We start from the raw sequence: 22,293 nt of genomic DNA on the forward strand, positions 1-22,293 counted from the left end.
TAATGGGGCTAATAATTCAGGGCGGCTAATAATTCTGTACATATGGTGCTAACATGTAGAGGTAGCTAAACATATTGCGGTACTTTGTGCTGAATACTGTGTCAGCTGACTTTAGGTATTAATATATTTATGATTAACTGAAAAAATAACACAAATATCAGGGCATGTCAAAACTTCTCCAGAGCTCTAAAAACCCTCAGACATCCTGAGGGTAAATGTTCTGCTGTGGTTTAACTGAAAATGTCCTAAAACGTACATCGCTAAATGGACAAAAATGCGCATTGTTTTTACTTCTAATGAAAGCCTGCAAGCTTCTTCCTAGACCTCCACATTGATGGAAATAACATGGGAGGCCCGGGTCGCCCTTGAAATAAGCAGTTACTTTCAATCCGTGCATCTTCAGTGGGTGAAACAATCACAGTCTGCGAGTTTTAATTTCCAACATCCCTCACTGTCTAAGACTGGCGGCGTGAGTGGAGAGATCCATAATAAAAACTTTATTGCTCGTTGCCGAGGAAGGAAAGTAATTACAGGCTTTATAAGGTTATCAATTCCTCGGACCTGATCTTCATCGATCGCTCTGAGGAACATTTTACACATCGGACAGATAATAGGCAGGGCCTCAAGGGTGTGTGTTTGCGAGCGTGTGTGTGTGTGTCTGTGTGTCTTCCAGGAGAAATAAAGAACTCTTGGTTTTAATCTCCCTTCCTTGACACAGCACTTTTCCTAAGCAGGTGTTACAAATCTCCAACGTTAATGACTCCAGAGCAGATATAAAAGTGTCTGGGACTCTTTAGGTGATTATATCTCAATTAGATCGCCGTGATTCGACATTATTCATACAGAAACCTGTGCTCTGCGTAGGACTCGCTTGCTATAAATCTATTCACACTACAGTCTTAATTGATGGACTTCTTAAGACATTATATGTAAGTTCAAACCAGGCCTGGCTCTAGGATTTTGTGACAGTGGGGGAATTTATTTTTTAAACTGAGTAGGGCAGCATTAATTTGTAGTGCTTCAAAAATGAAATAAAAATAAAAATGCATTTAAAACGATGTTCCTTAAAATGTGAAGATACACATATTGAGGTAAAGTTGTTTTTTTATTCGCCCATTCATTCAGTGACAACTTGTGTTTCGCTTCCTATATCGTTTACAATGGTTCTTTGAATATTGCGTCTAAAATCACATGTATGACTTCAAAATAGGGCTGGGCAATTAATCGAAATTGACATTTAGAACCTATAATCAATTAAAATTTTCCTGGACAATTTATTCTATTACTTTCCAAACCAAGTGGAGAGTCACGTGACCCCACTCTGTTAAAGGCTTAGGCTGATTTATACTTCTACGGCCGCTTTGCAGCCACATCTGATCTCTGGACAAGTAGGACTAATCCAAGCTGAAAACGTAGTCCCATCGATGTTTCTGGAAACCGCGATTTATGTAGCCGGAGGTAAGTAACGCTGAATTACATTTTTTTAAGCAAACGCTACGGGGCGGTGTGACACCATTCTTTTTCGCGCTCATTTTTCTGGACGGCTTTTGTAAATCGTTGCTTGGGTTTAGGAAAGCAAGCGGGCAGTCGGTAAAACTAGTTGGGTTTAAGGAAGTAGGAGGAGGGTGGGTCGGCAGATTGTCAGTCAGTCAGACAGACGGTCACTCGACAGCGCCCTATGGTGGATTTACGAGAGAACAGCGCACGAGAGACATGTGAGATTGGAAGAAGCGCACACAGCGGCCTCTCGCGGATTCGCAAAAACAAAAACTGCACAAATACGTCCATCCCAGGATGTATTTCGTGGTCTCCAGAAACGTCCATGGGACTATGTTTTCAGAATGAGCCTGGGTTGCAGGACGATGGTCCCATTCTTGAGCTTTACTTTGCACTACACTGATGATAATTGGAAGCTGCGCCAGAGATGCCTTGAGACAGCATATTTTGCCTTACATTAAAATAATTTTTTACATTCTAATATTTGATTACAGAAGATGCAAGAAATCCATCATGGTTTAAAATATTCACAGGATATGCAAGAGTTATTTTATTGAGAAGAGATACTGCTTATTTTCTACTTCTCATATGATTTTTTTAAAATAATTAATTTAGTTTTCAAAAGTTCAAGTTATTTATTTTCACTTTTTTGATAAAAAAGTGACTGTTGGGTTTTCGGCAATGTGTGTTGTGATTTCAGTTGTTCAACTTTGATGTTCAATAAATAATTACATATTGTAAATAGTGTGTGTTTTTTTTCAATTATTTGAAAGTAAAATAAATGCCCCCTTCTTTCAAATATCTCTCACTTGTAGTATTTGAGCATATTTACTGTACAAAACTTATCAATGAACTGTGAGGGAAAAAGGTTAATTATTTCTAAATTATTTCTGTTTGATGAAGCAAATGTTTTTTTTCCAACACATTTCTAAACATAGCAGTTTAATAACTCATTTCTATTATCTAATTTATTTAATCTTCGCCATGATGACAGTAAATAATTTTTTATTTGATATTTTTCAAGACAACTCGGTTAATTAGGCAGGTTAGGGTAATTAGGCAAGTTATTATATAATAAATAAATTAGAAAAAATATTATCAGACATACTATGTGTGTGTGTGTGTGTATATATATATATATATATATATATATATATATATATATATATATATATATATATATATAAATAACTACATGCCCCTATGTAGATTTATTTGTTGTTGCTAATTGATGATTTAAATGGCTTTTCTGAGGTAAATGTTTTTCATCATACCACGGTATAACCCTGCTCAGCATTTAATATAAAACGTTAAATTATCTGTACTGCTCGTTTCAACATACCTTATAACGTCCATTCATGTTTTTTTTTTTTTTTTTTTTTTTTTTTTACCGTGACATAACAAGTAAATCGTTTTGGCGCCCGTTTCTAAGGGAAATGATGCTACGTGACACCATCTACTGTATGAGCTGATTTATTGATGCCTTTCCACAACATGAAACACAGATTTAGCTATTACCCTTGACACAGCATCTATTAGTAAGTTGCACAGTTTGTTTTAACATACCTTATGATGGTCATTCGTGATTTTATGTTGATTCAAGTCAACTGAAGTAAATCACTTTGATGTCCAGTTGAACCATATTATTGATCCCGCCTTCAGTAACCGCAAATTAAAGGAAATAAAATTATGAAATATTATTGGATGAAAAAAGTGTACGTCAAAATGTAAAATGACATGATTGGATGTCACTGTGACAACGTGACAAACGACCACAGAGAGAGAAAAAAAAAAAAAAACATGACAACAGCTAAATTATGGGACAAAAAATAACAATATAAAATCTATTTTTTCCCCAAAACCTCATTGTAAGTTTTTTTGTCTTCATAAATTAGCGTTTTATTGTTTCCCAATTGTTTTTCAAGTGCTTCAGTTGACACCACAGCAAAAGTAGTTTTTTTTCTTGTGCAAAAATACATATCATAAAAATATAAAAAAGAGGCTAAATAAAATAAAATATGGCTATAAAAAATGCTATAATAAGTTTTAAAATGTTGGAAAAGTATGCGAAGCCTGCATGTGCATAGGAGAACAGTGGATAGAACAGGACAAACAGACTAACTTTTTCTTCAATCAATAAAATAATTTGACAAAAATTACAAATTCCTATAATAATGTGTGCAGGAACAGAGATGTAAAATTATATGCACTGTAAGGTCAGAGCCATAATCATTACATTGACGGCGCATACATTCAAAAAATTTTTCCCTGACCTATCTTTCAATAACTGTGATTTCCAAGATGGATGCTGAAAGGCTCTTCTCCGCATCTTGCCAAAGACAGGGTGGTACTTTTAAGCAGTAATAAAAACTTTGAAACCCTGGAGAGTTCTAGCCTTAATAGCCTGGTTTATTTTTGCATTATGAAGGTATGTGCACCGTGCAGAAAGGCCAGGGGGGAGAAAAGGAACAGGACTGTTGTTCTTTCATTACACACACCACCTTTCCATTTCAAATGACATTTTGAAAATCCCATAAAGGGATCGAAGGCAAATAATTTCTGTGACACAAAGCACTGCATGCAGGGGAAATTATGTTTTTTTTTTCTCCTCCAAACCAAGCACTTGGAGTATCTACAGGACAAAGAAAGCAAATGGCCATTGTGCTCTCAAACATTTATGGAACGGAAAGTTGTTTACATTCCTTCACCCAAAGGAGTTTTTTTTTTTCGTTTACTCATCCCTTAAAAGTCAGTTAAAATTCACAACTCTTTTTTAACAGAATATTAAATATTACAGTATTTATTTCCACATCCTTCTTAATTTTTTAATTTTTGAATCAAAATCATCAGTGTTTTATTTTATTTAATATTCAGTAGTTTCAAGGGTATAATTATTTTTATTATTATTATTATTATTATGCCCTTATGACCATCAATAAAAATTATTTCCACTCATTAAGGAATCCAACGTAAATCAGTGAAGCAACCAATTCTTAAAAAAAAAAAAAAACAGTTTACAGAACTTAGATTTTCAACCCAGGCTTATTCTAAGAACGTAGTCCTGCGGACGTTTCTGGAGACCGGCAATTATGTAGCAGGAGGTACATATGGCTGCATTTCAATTTTTAAACGAACACTACGGGGCGGTGTAACGCCGTTTCCTTTCGCGCTAAAGCTGGCTGACCGCTTACCTCTGTGTGGAGGGCTTTCCTTCCGCAACCAGTTTGTCCGGTTAGCTTGTCTTGTACGTCGGCAGACTCGAAACGCAGAGAGGAGCTGACCATGATGACGACGACCGGGTTTGAGTCCAGGGAAGAGCGGTTCCAGAAATCAGGTAAGAAAACAAGAACAAAATCCAAAAATAAAGTGAACAAGTTCATAACAGGGTGAGAATGTAGTAAAATCTGAAAACGTGGTAAAAATCAGACGAGGGCTCTTCTTTTTCTGGACAGCTTTTGTAAATTGTTGGTTGGGTCTAGGAAAGCAAGCGGGCGGGCGGGTCAATCAGTAAAACTGGTTGGGTTTAGGGAAGGAGGAGGAAGGTGGGTCGGCCAATTGGCCGCTCGCCCAGTCAATCATTCAGTCGGTCAGACAGACGGTCACTTGACAGCGCCCTATGGTGGGTTTACGTGAGAACAGCGTGTGTGCGACCGGCGCTTGCGAGAGACGTTTGAGATGCAAAAAAGTGCACACAGCAGCCTCTCGCACACTCCACCCCACACGCTATTCATTTGCCGATTGCCACTGGTCTAGTGGCTTTAGGTAATATCTTTCCTGAGTGAAAATACTGTCCCTGTCCACCACTGTATGAATGTGTTTAACTCTTTATTCATATGCAATACTGAAAGTTGATCTAACTACAGATGAAAAACATTCTTCTCAGTATTATCATCGTAAGATTTCACAAGCATTTTACATACATTTTTGGGGCATGTCATAAAAAGTTTTCCAGGACGAGGTAAACCTGAATTGTTGTCACATCAGAGCACCGTCGGAGTCCCGTCAGCGATCCTGAAGGTTTTCCTGGAGATCAACAGGACTTGACGTGCTGTCAGCGGAATCAAACGGTCATGATGGATGATAGCTCTGTTCGGTTTATTGTTTCCAGCTGACGTAACACATAGCGGCTCTTCTCTAGCCCACTTCTTCAAACCCTTAGGGGAGCCAAGAATATAAGACAACTCTTACCTTGCCTCTTTTTTCACCTCACGTTAAATGTAGTTCCATAAGAAGAGTCGGGTTTTTGTAAAGACAGCAAGTCCCTTAAGACTCAAGATGTTTAAAGACAATTTTGCATTATACCTCAGCCATTTAAATCAGGCTGAAGTTAACAAAATGATATGTGCCTTTGTTTAAAAAAAGCGTATATGAAAGAGCCCTAAAGGATCTACACTGGTGTTGTTTTGCTCTTTGATTTTTAGCATGTTAAAACCATTTGAAACAACTAAAATGTAGCTTTGGTGGGGAAGGCATGACCGAACACCCAAAAAGGGGGGAGAGCAAGCGGAGACATCGGCGGCTGGTCAGTAGTCTAATCATAAATAATTATTAACACCTGTATTTTCTAGTGATTGGGCCGGAGAGACACCTTCATAAGGGGAGGAGAAGGAGAAGCCGGGGAAGAGAGGAGAGCCTGATGACATACAGACTCTACACAGACACGCACACACGAGTGCCCAGCACAAAACATTAAAAAAAAAAAGTTGTGCTTACCTGATATCGCTGACCCTGTCTCTTCTTCCCACACAACGAACTTTATTAGAGTAGCGTTTTAAAATCTATGGTGTTTAATGTAAATTGTAGTGGAAACCAGAACTTCCATGAGTTTTTTTTTTTTACATATCTACAGTATATGGTCCTCATACTCTTCTGGAAATTTGTCCAGGGCTTATGACAACATGGTTGAGGAGTGTGTCTTCTTTAAAGTCTAGAAATAGCATAATTTATTACAAACCAGCTGAGAAGTTTCCATGGTGGCCTACGCTAATGCTTTATCGCTAATTCTGGCTATCCCATTTGGAAGCGGATATGTGGTTGGCTCGACCCTAGAGAGGGAATTTGGACGGCACAAAATTCAGGATCATGGGAATACAAGTGGACTTAATCAGTTAATGAAACAATGGGATTAATATCTTCACGCACTCTTAACCTGCGCCAATTTCTGATTAGTGTAACGGCAACTGGAAGAGAATGTTTTAGGGGGGTGAATTACGGCTCCGCATTGCTGGAGATGGAGAAATTGGATTAAATTCATGCCACTCACAACTGCCCTCTGGACTTATGAGCGCGTGCACATGCACGCCACTCTGGCATCATGAAAATAGAAAAGACTCAAATCCACTCTAAGCTGCTTTGCAAAATCACATTAGCACATTATTTAAGGCTAAAAACCTTTACCCTTATCAACAGCCCAAACATCCAGATGTTCCGATGAATAAACCAACTTCTTCCCTAAGTAATAGGAAAATGTAAACCTGTTTGCAGATGCTAATGAGTGAATTAGTGCTACTTTAGCCAAACAACAGTTAGCATAATAACACAAATGAATGCTATCCAACACAGTACTGCAGTAAGCCATTATAATATAAAATCAGTTATAAATTTGCATGAATGCTGTTGAAAATTAGTTCTGTCACTTTTTACTCTTCCTTACAGTGCCAAACAGGATCACTCTCAAAACCCGAGTGCCTGAAAATCCCTTAAAAGCCCCCGAATGCCAGATTATTTAAGGCTAAACACATTTATCTTTACCGAAATCTATAGCATCCAGATGTTCTTATGAATAAAACAACTTCTTCTCAGTAAAGCGAATGTTTAAATATTTTCAAATGCTAATGAATAAAACCATCAAATCACTATAACCAAAAACACAAATCAAAAATCTGAGTTGACCTAATTTTGTTTGATACTTAATTTAATTTGTTACTTTATTATTATTGTAAATATTTCTTCTTATTGTATATATGTTAGGGCATTACTCTGATTTCACCTTTTTTTGTACATTAAATCACTTTTGTTGGCAGTTTTGTTTGTGTCTTTTACTTTCACCCATCACTTGTGAAAGTACCACAACTTTTAAATGTTTTTACTTTTACTCTTCACCTAATGTCTCATTTAATATATATATATATATATATATATATATATATATATATATATATATATATATATATATATATATATATATATATATATATATATATATATATATTAAATGAGACATTAGGTGAAGTGTGATTACCTGGTTTTGCTGATTTCACTATATTTATTTACCAGTTAAACGAATATTCTAACCATGGGTTAGTTTGCATGTGTGGGCTTAGTTTCAGGTCTTTATCTAAAACTTTACACATTTATAGGCCACTTATTTAAAATAAAACTGAAAGAAATAAAGAGAATAAAATATGATTTAAAGCACTCGTTTGGCGCTGAAGCCATAATCTTTCTGCGTTAATAAACGGTATTGTTGCATTACCTTCATTGATAAAATCAGTAATTGCAAAACTGTGCATATTATTATTACTATAAAAAGTATATGCCTGCCTCAATTCAGTAACTTGGGCAGTAATGCAAAGTAATAATAAATAGCCTAAATTAAAGAAACAAGAGGGACCAAAATCAGTCAACAGATCTACGTGCCCCCCTGTGGGATTGAAATGCCTCCTTAGTTATGACATCCTGGCGCAGGGCCTGTCCTGCAGCAAGAACTATTTAAATTCCACCTAACAAAGGACACCATATAGGTGTACTCAGAGTTTTCACATTCAGCTGATTTATTCCTTAAATCTTTTGACAAATGACTTGAAGGCAGCAAAATAAGTACACTTCTTTGTGTCGCTTTGCAGCTATTGATGTGCAGCATTATGCGTCACCCCCGTCTTACATTTACATGATATTTGAGAGATGATAGCTTTGATTCAGACTCTTCTGACAAAGGTCGACCTCTCTAAAGAGGGCTGAAACTCACTCTGTCATATCTGTCATTCTCATTCCCCATAATGGCTTCAACCGAAATGAGAAATCAATGCGAATTGACGCTTTTGATGGTGATTCCTGTCCAAACAGAGCTGGATCAAACCAGCCCTATTGTGTCAAATTCTCAGTGAAAGAAAAAAAGGCTTAGTTTGGTACACGTCCGAGGCAGAAAATTGACGGAAATTGCTTGATGCTCCATTTGGCGGGGATATCATTAACCTATTTAATACAAATAAACAAATCGGTAGCTAACACATATCAAAAGTTAATTTTTGCATCCCAGAAAGCTATTATGTTTCTGACATATTTTTGAGGCATCAAATCAACTCAACTGGATCAAACATGAGCTGGGATGATTAGACCCTGGTTTTTGGCTAAATGCTACAGCGTAGCATCGCAACAAAGAGTAAATAACTCAGAATTAACCACTTTAAAAGAACACTCCACTTTTTCGAAAGGCTAATGCCTCCTAGAATTAAACAGATCAGGTTTACCATTTTTGAATCCATTCAGATGATCTCTGGATCTGGTGGGAGCCCTTTTAGCTTAGCTTAACATTAGCATCTCACTCAAAATGAAAAATAAAAGAGCGTTGATAACTTTCAGATTTAAAGCTTAACTCTTCTATAGTTATGCAGGTATACCAGAATCATCTGCTCCAGTCATGATATGGTGACCAAGTTCATTGGTTATTACAGCAGAATGAAAGTATAGTACACTGTACAGTATATACCGCACATATAGAGTATAGATCAAATGCAAGTCCGGAAGCTTTCAATAGGAAATTATTAAAACTTTTTTTTACATTTTTTGACTGAGAAGCTAATTGTCTTATCCGATTTTATGATTTATGCTAAGCTAAGCTAAAATATTTGGATGAATATATTGAAACATGGTAAAACTCAACTGTTTAACTGTTGGGAGCTGTGAAATGAGCGAAAAAAGTGGAATCTTCCTTTAATGTATTTGCCAATCCACTCTGTAAATGAGCTTCACCCTGCTAAATTGTATTTTGCATGGTCGTATAATAGTCCCAAACTCAGATACAGGCTAATTCCCCTAGCGCACATGCTATATTGGAGTTTTCTTTGGAAGTTTCCTGCTGTTGTTGACACTTTATTTCAGCTCAACTCTCTGAGGAGGTGACGCTGTTCACCGCTAATTAGAAACTGTTTTCATCCAGCCCTAATCAGGTCACCGGCTTCCGTCGAATAGCGAGATGTACCAGTTTCCACAAATTGCTGTAGACAAAGGGAGAGCGGGATGTTTGGTTTGTTCCTCACATTCTGGGATGTGGCTTTTGATTTTGCGTGGCTGGCTATTTTTGAATCTCTACAACTGCAGTCTTTGTTTGTTTGTCTTTTTGTTTCCAGCGTGGACTACCGATGCCTGTTTACATTAGCATTAGAAGCGTCTCTTAAATGTGTATTTTTAGAGCTCTAGCGCAGTATTACTGTATCCACACCGCATTCAGGTCAGCAAACATATCGCAAGCGAATCTGGTTGAATAAATATCAAGCAGGATTCAAAATTAAAGTTTTATTCTTCTTAACATTACACTGAAACATCTATATTTCTGGAATTTTAAAAAGCTTGTACGGAAATAGTCCTCTGTGTAGAATTGCCTCTATTATTAGCTTTGTTTTGAGCTCATCGGCATCAGCGGCGTGATCTGTCAAAGACTTCTTGAATTAATTTTACAAGGATGTTAATATGCATCTTCTGAACTGCAAAACTTGTCAAAGTCTATTTTAAATATACTTTAAAACTTGCTTGATCGCAATTTTAAATCACATTTAAAGATTATAAATCAAAACACAGCTTAATATAGTTCCCATCTAAGGCTTAACTAGACAAATTAACTACAGAAACAATACAAGAATATTCTTTGAATCATATTAAAAGATCAATAGCCATACACAGTGGATGTCAAAAAAAAAAAATAAATAAAAAATAAACAATTAATAAGCAGCTTTCCCCCACAGAAATAATGTAACAAACAAGCCCCAAAACAAAAGGGGTTATTCCCTTGCTATGGTTCCATATATATATATATATATATATATATATATATATATATATATATATATATATATATATAGTTATTGATTTCATATATTCATTTAGTATTGAACACGACAGAAAACATATTTTTGTTCACTTGAAATTTTTCCCAGATTTTAGTAACAACCAAAGAAATCCATATATGCAATTAAAACAAATCATATTAGTTTACAAATTAAGCTATGCGTAATAAAATGACACAACAAAAATATTGAACCCATGAAGAAAGGAAGTTGTAGAAAGGCTGTGAAACCCCAGACAGCAGCTGAAATCACTCAGCAGTTCTTCAGCAACCCTCTACCCTTTATCATTGTAAATTAATATTCAGTGCTTCAGTCCAATATCTACATTATCAGGATGATAAAGATGAAGCCAGGGTGGACATTTCAGCAAAACAATGATCCAAAACACAGCCAAGGAAACTCAAATGCTTTCAGAGAAAGAAAATCAAGCTGTAGATTGGCCCAGCCAATAACCTAATCCGAATCCAATAGAAAAAAAAAAAAGAAAAGAACTCAGGTTTGATAGATGAGACCCACAGAATCATCAATACAACGCTTACAATGGTTTTAGCTTACAACGCTTTTCAGCAGGTTTTAGAATCTGGAATCAGTCAGCTACATCTGGCAACACTGATTTTGACACTCTGTTGAAGTCTGTGAAAAACACACCTAAGCAATTTGTGTGGCTTCATTGTCCATATGACGGGTGTCTTTAAGCTGCCATCACCAAAAAAGCCTGTTATATAAGGATTAGGATTAAATACATTTCATTAGTTTAGTGCTTTGTTTTTGTGTCATTTCATTGTTACTACACATAACACATTTTTCAGATATTTTTTTTTTTTGTTTTATATTTATGTTTGTATTGTTTTGGTTTTTACCAAAATCTGGTTCATTTCAATGTCAACAGCTCCTTTAGAAATATTATTCCAAAAAACATGTTCAATGCATATTTTCAACATAGGCTCATTCAGAAAACGTAGCCCTATAAGTTTCTGGAGATCGTGAATAATGTATCCAGAGGTAGATAATGGCTGGCTACATTTAAATTTTTTAAATGAATGCTACGAGGCAGTATGATGCCATTGCTTTTCACGCTTACCAGCTGAGCGCTTACCTCCGTATGGACAGCTTTCCCGCTGTAACCAGTTTGTTCCCTTAGCTCGCCATGTACTTCAGCGGACTTGAGATGTTAACCACGATGACAGCATTCGAGTCCAGTGAAGAACGATTCCAGAAAGCAGGTAAGACAAAAACAGAATCCAAAAAATAAAATAAACAAGTAAATAAGAGGGTGAGAATGTGGTAAAAATCTGAAAACGTGGTAAAAATCAGACAAGGGCTTTTCCTTTTCTGGATTGCTTTTGAAAATGTTTGGTTGGGTTTTGGGAAGTGGGTTTTACGGGTCAATCAATAAAATTGGTTGGGTTTAGGGAAGTAGGAGGATGGGTCAGTCAATCGGTTAGTCAACAGCGGCCTCTGGTGGGTTTTCACGATGACAGCAGGTGCGAATGGCACTCATGAGAGAAATTTGAGATCTCAAAAAGCATACACAGCACCCTCTGGTGGATTTGCGAAAACAAAAACCGCAAAAAAGTACCTCGAGACGTATTTCCCCATCTCCAGAAATGTATCTAGAGGTACATTTTTAGAATGAGCCTGGATTGCAATTTTTTTCCAGCTGCAATGTTTTAAAAATATACGTAAATGGCCATTTTACAATTTTTTAACATACATGTTGAAAATAACACATACATTTTATATATTTAAAATCCAAACATGAAAAGTGTAGGTGGTTCTCCAATTTCAATCTCCACTGTATAAAATTTAATCATGTACTCACATTTTGTGAAGTAAAGTAGATTTTTCATTGAGTGAATTATTCCACCATGCCCATGGACAGCTGCCGATGGCTCATCATTTATTTTCTACCTGTGAGTATTATTAAAAATGCATCATGGCAATCTTTGGAATAGCTTTTGACAGCGTCCTGGATAATAAGTCACATGGTCATGTTTGATTCAGTCTGTTTCTACAAAAAACACTCCAACTAGACAATAAGATGTCCAGAAAAAAAGTAGGTAATTGCACACTATGAATAATTTAATAAGCATAAGCAAATAGTTTGCTCACAATGTCTAAAGCATTAACTGTACATTAATAGACATACGTAAGCAGTTTAGAATTATGTAATGTAATGTAATGTGTAGTTATATAGCGCATTTATCATGTATGGCCATACACCCAAAGCTCTTCACATTCATGAGGAGGGTCTATCCACACCACCACCAGTGTACAGCATCCACTTAGATGATGTTACGGCAGCCAGTGCTGCTCACTACACACTAGCTATAGGTAGAGTGGAGAGACAGTCATAGAGCCAATTCAGTGTGTGAGTATAATTGGGAGGCCTTGATTGGTAGGGGCCAATTGAAGGAATTTGGCCAGGACACCAAGGTTACACCCCTACTCTTTACAAGAAGTGCTATGAGATTTTAATGACCAGAGAGTCAGGACCTCGGTTGATAGTCTCATCTGAAAGACGGCACTCGCTGACAGTATAATGTCCGTATCGCTGTTCTGGGGCATTACGATTCACACAGACAGCAGGTTGAGTGCCCCCTGCTGGCCTCACTAACACCACTTCTAATACAGCAGCAGATGCTTGATTTCTACGCACATATTTGATGTCCAATTCAATTCAAGTTGATTTGTGTATGCTTTTTACAATAATTGTTTCAAAGCAGCTTTACAAAAGCTGACTATAATTGCATTACCATCAAACTGAGTTATAGTTACAATCAAATATAAGTTATTATATTTCAACAGCATTTTTAACTTGCAATTTTATAGCATATACTGTAGGCAATGTATTTGTGTACCATATCTGCCAACACTCCCGTTTTTCCCGTGGGGAGTCTGCCATATTTCAGACCCATCTCCCATTTTGTCATTTCTCCCCAAAAACTCCCAGAATTGTCAGTCCATTCCCTGGTCCTCAAGTGTTTGGTACATCTAGTACACCCTGGATTGCCGAATAATCCGATGGTAGCCAGTGCCTTGCGCATAGGACAGCTGACCAGGCACCCCCTGTTTTTTTTTCAGCCTCTGTAAAGTCTCTGAACGATACTGGACACAGATACCCCCTCCCACACTTGTAGGTTTTTCCAGCCTCTGTAAAGTACTGGACAAAGACACTTCGTCCTCCTTGAATCACTACTCACCCCACCCCACAGAAATGTCAACTGACCCAGCCAAGACTCAAACCAGCGACCTTCTTGCTGTGAGGCGACAGCACTACCTACTGCGCCACTGCGTCGTCCAAAGCAACAATAATTGAACAATTTAACAATATGATAAAGCATTCGAGTTATTCACTGATATGAAACTGTACAGTACTTTTATTTTTCGATAGGATCGCAATGTTTAGATTTTTTTTCCCTTTTTCCGAGCATTTAATTGTCATTTATAAGGGATTTACATAGTCCTCACTTTAGATGAGCTCACAGTAAATAATGAAAAAAAAAGCATTATTAACTATTACTATGCCTGAAAAATAAGATGTATAAATGTACAGTTGAAGTCAGAATTATTAGCCCCCCCCCTGTTCATTCTTCAACCCAAGCTCATTCTGAAAATGTAGTCCAGCGGATGTTTCTGGAGACAGCAGAATATGTCCTGGGGGGTACGTACGGCTGCATTAATTTTTTTCAAGCGAACGCTGCGGGGCGGTGTGACGATGTTCCCTTTTGCGCTTGCCTTACCTCCTTGTGGAGGGCTTCCCCGCTGCAACCCGTTTGTCCACTCAGCTCACCGTGTACGTCGGCAGGCTCGAGATGCAGAGAGGAGTTGACCATGGCGACTGGTTTCGAGTCCGGGGAAGAGCGGTTCCAGCAATCAGGTAAAACAAAAACAGAATCCCAAAAATTAAGTGAACGAGTTTCGTAAAAGGGTGAGAATGCGGTGAAATCCGAAAAAACGTGGTAGAATAAAAAAAAAAATCAGGGCTTTTATTTTTTTGGACGGCTTTTGTAAACTGTTGCTCGGGTTTAGGGATTGGTTGGGTTCAGGGAAGAAGGAGGGCGGGTCGGCCGATTGGCCGGTCACGCAGTCAATCATCCGGTCAGTCGGACAGTGGCCTCTAGTGGGTTCATGCGAGAACAGCGCAGGCGCCAACTGCACTCGCGAGAGGCATCTGAGGTGCGAAAAAGCGTACAACAGCGCCCTCTCTTGGATTCGCAAAAACAAAAACTGCAGCCATATGTACCCACCGGGACATATTCCGCGGTCTCCAGAAACGTCCACGGGACTACGTTTCCACAATGAGCCTGGGTTGTTATTTTTTCCTCCCAATTTCTGTTTAACTGAAAGATTTTTTCAACACATTTCTAAGCATAATAGTTTTAATACCTCATGTCTAATAACTGTTTAATTTGATATTTTTCATGTTGACAATACATAATATTTTAGATATTTTTAAGACACTTCTACACAGCTTAAAGTAACATTTAAAGGCTTAACTAGGTTAATTAGGTTAATTAGGCAGGTTAGGGTAATTGGGCAAGACATTGTATAACAATGGTTTGTTCTGTAGACTACTGAAAAAAAATTGCTAAAGGGAGTAATAATATTGACCTTAAAATGTAAAAAAAAAAAAAAAACTGTATTTATTCTAGCCGAAATAAAACAAATAAAACTTTTTCCAGAAGAAAAAGTTGATCAGACATTCTGTGAAAGTTTCCTTGCTCTGTTAAACATAATTTGGAAAATATTTAAAAATGAAAAAACTTCAAAGGGGGCTAATAATTCTGACTTCAACTGTACGTTTGAATAGTTTATTATTAATGTACTTACTCATTCTAAATTATCTTAAAAACCACCAACAACTCCCAAATAAATGGTTTGTAAATAATGCAATACTTAATTTAGTGTTGAAAACTGCCTTTTATATGTGCTTATATAAGTCAAGAAGGCAGCATTTGTAGCTGTTTAATTAGAAACTGCTTAATAATGTCTATTAGTGTAGAGTTAGTGCTTAACGAATTACAAATTAACTATTTGCTAATGTTAAATAGATCATGGATAGTATGCAGTTATTATAAAGTGTTACCAAAACTTAACACTTGCAAAAAAAAAAAAAAAAAAAGCGTGAAAAGACATCAGTGTGTTAATGATAAAACAGTACAGTTTCAAAACACATTTAACATCATCTTAGTATTGTGTTAAATTAACTAGTACACAAGTGCTTCACATGGAAATCTATTTTAGTTTTGGACTGCGTGAGTGTAAAGCCATCAGAAAAGGACATCTGCTGGAAAAGGCATATGCGATTGTTGAGTGAAAAGGAAGAGGATCCACGAAAGATCCGTCTGTCTTTCACAGTGATACATTTCACACAGGAAACGTCCCAAAAGGCTCCCAGCCAGGAGATACTAAGGCTCCTCTGTAAAACAGATTTTAGACACTATTATAAGAACTACAACTGTCGTCATTGATAACAAGTTAAAAATAAGATGTCAAGCAGCTTTGAAAGAGGGAAACTTGTGCTCTTACCTTCTTCTGGGTCTTCTTTATCTTCTGGATCTTCTTGATCATCTTGATCTTCTGAAAGCTCTTCGTCATCTGGACTTTCTGGCATGTCCAGCATCTCGGGGTCACTCTTAAACACTAAAGACTCCTCGTAGGTGTAATATGTACCTTTCTGATGGCTAATGTAGCGGAGAACCACTACAGAAATGAGCACAATCGTCACAAGCACTGCTATCACAGAGACTCCTGGATGACGGGACAATCACAAGAAGAAAAGAAATAGATGAATTCAAGGTGAAATTAGCTAAAAATGAACACAAAAGTAGTGGATACATTTTATTTTAAGAAGTTTTTTATAAGAATGTTATATATACTTTGTAACATAGAGTTAAAGTCAAAATTATTAGCCCACCTTTGATGTTTTTTTCTTTTTTAAATATTCTCCAAATTATATTTGAAAGACCAAGGACATTTTTACAGTATGTCTGATAATATTTTTTCTTCTGAAGAAAATCTTATTTTTTATTTTGGCTACAATAAAAGCAGATTTCATTTTTTTAAAACACCATTTTAAGTTAGGCTATATATTTTTTCGATAGTCTACAGAACAAACCATCGTCATACAATAACTTGTCATGGATTTTTTTTTGAAAAACCTGAATTTTTCAAAACAACTTTGTTACTTTGTTAACAACATCATTAATGTTTAATAGCATTTTAATGATAATTTCAATTTGAAAAAAGAAAACCAATAATACTCTTAAAACATCATGACATTTCGTAACAGTCATGTTTATTAGAGATTTATGACAAGTTATATTGTTTTAGTAATGTCAAGACAATTTGAGATTACCAAGAAAAGGACAGGTTATGATGTATTTGTTGGCAGATAAACTCACAGCGGTTAATCATAAGCATTTTATTGGTCGTTTATTCCACAGCTGACACTGAGAAGGAACATACAAACTTTATTTGAGTAACAGGCAGCAGCTAAATGTGTCTGGAGAAGCATTTAAAGGTATTTCTTTTTATAAACAGCATGGTTGTTAATGCTTGAGTGTTCTGATTGGCCAGAGTAGGCGTCCTATGTCCGTGCGTTCTAAATTTGAAGGCGCTCGTTCCAGCAATTTTCCTTTTGCGTTCACATGGAGCAGGATTTTGTAAAATTACCAGTAATGTTACAATTTATTTTTTCAGAAAATTGGCCTAATGAATTTACCGGTGTTTTCACATGATCCCTAACTGCCAGTAATTTTCCGGAAAAGTCTGTATGTGCGAAAGGGGCTAAACAGTTGTCAAAAGTATGCATACAATCCAATTCATATTTGTGTCATGTCATGTTTATAAAGGTTTCATGACAGTTTTATGAAACCCCCTTCAATAAAAATGTTACCAATATTTGTTTACTTTGTTGAGGATGAGCCCAATCTCAATTTTATTTTTGCACAGGGATGACACGGCTTTTCCAGTGTCATTGAGTGTCAGATGTGAAAGTGTGTTGTGGGACTGCGATACAGGAGTTATTATTATTTATTATAGATAGAGAAAATTTTTATTTTTAGCTGTTTTTAAAAAAAAAGCATGATGTTAAAAGACAAATGTGATTATGGATGTATTCAACCCAGGCTCATTGTGGAAACGTAGTCCCGTGGACGTTTCTGGAGACCGCGGAATACGTCCCAGCGGGTACGTACGGCTGCAGTTTTTGTTTTCGCGAATCCACAAGAGGCCGCTGTTGCGCGCTTTTTCGCACCTCAGACGCCTCTCGCAAGTGCGGTTCGCGCCCGCTCTGTTCTCGCTAGAACCCGCCGGAGGCCACTGACCGGATGATTGACTGTGCGACCGGCCAATCGGCCGACTCGCCCTCCTCCTTCCCTGAACCCAACCAATTTTACTGATCGACCCGCCTGCCCGCTCGCTTTCCAAAACCCGAGCAACAGTTTACAAAATCCGTCCAAAAAAATAAAAGCCCTGATTTTTTTTTATTCCACCGTGTTTTCGGATTTCACCGCATTCTCACCCTGTCACGAAACTCGTTCACTTAATTTTTGGGATTCTGTTTTTGTCTTACCTGATTGCTGGACCTGCTCTTCCCCGGACTCGAAACCGGTTGCCGTGGTCGACCCCTCTCTGCATCTCGAGCCTGCCGACGTACACGCTGAGCTGAGTGTACAAACGGGTTGCAGCGGAGAAGCCCTCCACAAGGAGGTAAGGCAAGCACGAAAGGGAACAGCGTCACACCGCCCCGCAGCGTTCACTTGAAAAAAATAAACGCGGCCGTACGTACCCCCCGGGACGTAATCCGCTGTCTCCAGAAACGTCCTCGGGACTACGTTTTCAGAATGAGCTTGGGTTGGATGTATTAAAACGTGCTTGTTTATTGTAAAAGTTTATAACAATGACAAAAAATACTAATTTGTGCATCGCCTGACTTCTATGTGCAGCCTGCTGCAGTTGTAGATGATGTATTCAGGGAAATGGATTGTATATTCACTGTAAAAAATGTTACCTAGATCTAACTTATAAAAAGTGAGGCAAGTGGTTGCATCGGACGTTTTAGGTTGATTCAACTTCCAGCCTTTTTTAAGTATTTTAAACACTAAAACATTGCTTAAAACAAATGCAATAAAATTAAGTTGAGCCAACTAATATTTCTAAAATTACTCAAATCAGATAAACTTACTTTTTTTGTTAAACTTAACTTACTTATACATTGCTATATGTTGACTGTACTTATTTTAATTAAGTATTATGAACTTAATTATCTAAATAAAATTAACCATGCATATTTGATTTAAAATTAATTCAATTAACTTCTGGCTGTAACCTTAGAAAATAAATCTTCGTTTCGATATTGTAAGCACAATATACACTAGGAAAAACAGATAAACAGACTTTCCTGTCAATAACAATTAAATAAGAATGGGAAGATGGATTAAAGACCATAACATGTATTCAATATCAATCAATGTTCCTTTTAATAGTGACTACAAAATAGGCCATTAATGTGGCTACACGTACACAATACATAAATAAAAACATTAATAATACCAGATCCTATTGAGAAATCATCTAAGGCAACTCAGTGAGGAGATTTGCATATTTTGATGAAGATTTAGGATGCATAATGTCTAGCCCCACAAAGAGTCTCTGATATATCTCAAATGTATACAGTTTTGATGGATACTTGAAGTCGAGGACATCGGTAAGTCCAAACAGGAGCCATCATGCATTTGACAGGTTTGGCAAACCTCTGACAGTCCTATGATAATCCAAAATGTGTTGGGCTGATGGCAAATTTTTCTTGTGGGCAGCTGCATGCACCTCTGATTCCTCACAACTCTATTGGTAGAGACAAAAAGAAACAGGAGTTCAGGTGGTTGATACCAAACAACATTAAATAGCTAAATACTGAATAGGAAATAACTACAAGTGAAGTTACAAAAGTGCAGTGAGAATGATGCATGGATGAAACACCTTAGTTTATCAGTTAAAAATTACCTTAGTAAGTTACCTTTAGTAAGTTTGGCAACTTATAAAGCATAAGAATGTGCATGCAATTTAGATATTAAAACTGTTTGAAAATGGCTATATGAAAATTATAGAATACAAATTCTATAATTTAATCGTCATCTTCATTTTGCACCAAACTTTGCACGTCATAATACAAATTATATTAAATAAATAAATAAATACATTGCCATTTTACAAATTACATTAAGGTTTACATTAATTTTTTGCTAAAGCTACATTTAATTGACTTTTTCTATAAATTTAATGTGACTGGCAAATGACAGTTCAGTGATTTAGTGTTATCAGTTAGCTTTATTGAAAGACTGACAGATAATAAGAAACTGCATTAGGATATTTTTTTTTTTTTTTACTGTTTTTACTGTTGCACACATAAAAAAAAATCTTCAGATATCAAATGTAGGTTAATTCTATGGAGCCCACTATTGTTTGCAATTTTACCAATGTTTTACTTACCTGCAAATAATTATAGCTGTAATTGTATCTAATGTTTTTCTTACCTGGATGTGAAGTTTGAAGATCCACAGGTAACAAAATCACTTTGGTATCTAAAGACCAAGAACATGCATTTTAGAATGAGGTGCATACAGTTTAAATGGTTCTGTAAACATCAGTAAATGTAATTTAAGTTAAAATAAATTGTAAATCTGTAATTTATTCACTATGCAGCATTAAAAAAAAACTTATGGAATAAATCTCTAAAACACAAACTTTAAGTTGTACTTTCTCTTACGTTTAACACAAACTACTTAACTGTTGCATATGTTTCTGCATTTAATATCCATCCTTAATGTGCTGCTATAACTTAGGTGAGCTAACTTTAGCTAAGTTAGCGCTAACAAACTGAACCCCCACAGCCCGACCGCCCACCAGTGACCTTGTTAATCGGTTCTGTAACGTTAGTTATACCTACTATTTGTTTTAAAACTACTTTCACTATTTTTCTCAATAATATCACTTTTAATCGTTAGCATAAACTAGCGTTGGTTAGCGTTAGCCAACTTAGCTTTCCATGTGAGAGCAGTCTAACTGTTAACATACCTAAGGCTACAGTACAATTTACAAAGCTAAAACCTCACCTGCCTAGCGAAGACAGCAGTTTTGCATGACTTTACAATTATCATTCGGCTACATTTGCAACTTACCGTGTTAATCAGATCCGCTGCTGGGAGCAGTTAATGTCGACCATTGCAGAAGCTGCGTCTGCCTGCTAAATCCCGGGCAATGAAAAAGGAGTCACGCCAAACTATTAAAATCACGTTTTATGAACACCTGCCCACATCGACAGCTGCTCTAATAAATTGTCTGTGTCAACTCACTTTTATAACATTTATTCTACACAATAACCACGTAAAAAAATCTACTCAAATAAATTGCATTAGTTTTATTCAAAATATACAGTTATATAAAAACTGATATATTTTAAGTAAAGAGGAAGCAAATTTTATTTTTTTGGCATAAAACAAATAAAATTAACTAGATTGCAATTATTTAAAGTAGATAGAACCAACTTTGTGAGTGTAGCACTTTTTACAGTGTTGAAAGGTGGAGGGTTACTCACTCGCTTGCTCGCTCACTCACTCACTCACTTTTGACTTATTCCCTTCTTTATCAGGTGTCACCACAGCAGAATGAACCACCATAGTTGATATTAAAAAAAGGTAATTTAATGAATGATTCAGCATTAAAGAGATAGATCTCCTAGGTTTAAAACTAACTAACCTTCAGGGAAAGAAGAATTTAAAGATGTATTTGCTAAAACCATGGTTTCTCCAGAAGAAAAAGAAGAAAAAAGCCAATAGTAATAATAATAATAAAAATAATGATAATATTATTATTATTAATAATAATAATAATAATAATAATAATAATAATACTGCACTGTAAAAAATTAACTTACAAATTGTTAACTCAGTTTAAAATTTTAAGTTAGGTAGACATATTTTTGAACTCAGAGTTGATTTTAAAACATGTTTGGAACTGTTTGTTCAATGAAAGTAAAAAATTCTGGTGAGACACTTTGAATTTTGATTTTTTCACTTGAGTATTCACCACTGTAAGGAATAAAAAGTTGAGATATCTTAAAATTTTAAAGCAACCGGCTGCAAAGAAATCTTGAGTTTATTAAGCTTCTGTGGTTGAAGTTGGGCCAAGTTATTCCTTAGAGTATACTTGACTTAAACCAGTTTTTTCAAACAACTTAAAAAAAAAAAAAACTATTTGGCACAACTCCAACCACTGAAGATTAATAAACTCAAAATTACTTTGAAGCCAGTTGCTTTGAAATTTTAAGTTAACGCAACTATATATATATATATATATATATATATATATATATATATATATATATATATATATATATATATATATATATGTATATATTTTTATTATTATTATTTTTTTTACAGTGTGACAATACATTGAACTATTTTGTTTTGAGTGATTCTGAAGTTTTTCCAATCAATTTACTTCACCGGTATTGAATTTGTGTTTCATGTATGTTTTGTTTGTTACAGTGTTTTGGTAAACCATTGACTTTCATTTTATGAATCACCAAGGACCACAGAAAAAAAAAAAAAACATTTAGATCTTGGACGGCATGATGGTTTGTGAATTAACAACAAATATTTACTTTTTTTGTGTGTGTGAATGATGCCTTTATTTGAATTTTATGGCTTAAGGGTTAAATAGATGA

At 36.0% G+C, this 22,293-nt stretch overlaps 1 protein-coding gene and 2 long non-coding RNA genes across 7 annotated transcripts in view; all 3 read right to left on the reverse strand.

The window, feature by feature from the left end:
• LOC141380185 (uncharacterized) overlaps positions 1 to 3,276 on the reverse strand; it is a 68,059-nt gene extending 64,783 nt beyond the window's left edge. For 2 of the 4 annotated variants that reach the window (XR_015521787.1, XR_015521793.1), the window contains exon 1: positions 3,064 to 3,276. This is a non-coding gene — a long non-coding RNA (uncharacterized LOC141380185). The remainder of the gene's footprint in view (positions 1 to 3,063) is intronic. The other 2 variants (XR_015521789.1, XR_015521791.1) reach the window with 2 other exon arrangements.
• A 9,156-nt stretch (positions 3,277 to 12,432) lies between these two features.
• The window catches only part of LOC147831522 (uncharacterized), a 64,546-nt gene continuing 54,685 nt past the window's right edge, over positions 12,433 to 22,293 (reverse strand). Inside the window, exons 6-8 of one of the 2 annotated variants that reach the window (XR_015521779.1) lie at positions 16,092 to 16,313; positions 14,360 to 15,981; positions 12,433 to 14,233 (exon numbers count right to left, since the gene is read on the reverse strand). Coding sequence is in view for 1 of the 2 variants with exons in the window: in XM_087304090.1 (XP_087160216.1) it covers positions 15,971 to 15,981; positions 16,092 to 16,313 (233 nt within the window). In the remaining variant the exon portion in view is untranslated. Of the gene's footprint in view, positions 15,982 to 16,091; positions 16,314 to 22,293 lie in introns of both variants that reach the window. The other variant, XM_087304090.1, reaches the window with a different exon arrangement.
• On the reverse strand, positions 19,272 to 20,803 carry LOC147838463 (uncharacterized). Its single transcript, XR_015521786.2, has 3 exons — positions 20,744 to 20,803; positions 20,099 to 20,146; positions 19,272 to 19,409 (listed from the first exon to the last, which is right to left on the reverse strand). It is a non-coding gene; the product is annotated as an uncharacterized LOC147838463 (long non-coding RNA).

Source organism: Danio rerio, chromosome 22, assembly GCF_052040795.2.
Source record: "Danio rerio strain M-AB ecotype USA chromosome 22, GRCz13ab, whole genome shotgun sequence".
NCBI classification, from domain to species: domain Eukaryota; kingdom Metazoa; phylum Chordata; class Actinopteri; order Cypriniformes; family Danionidae; genus Danio; species Danio rerio.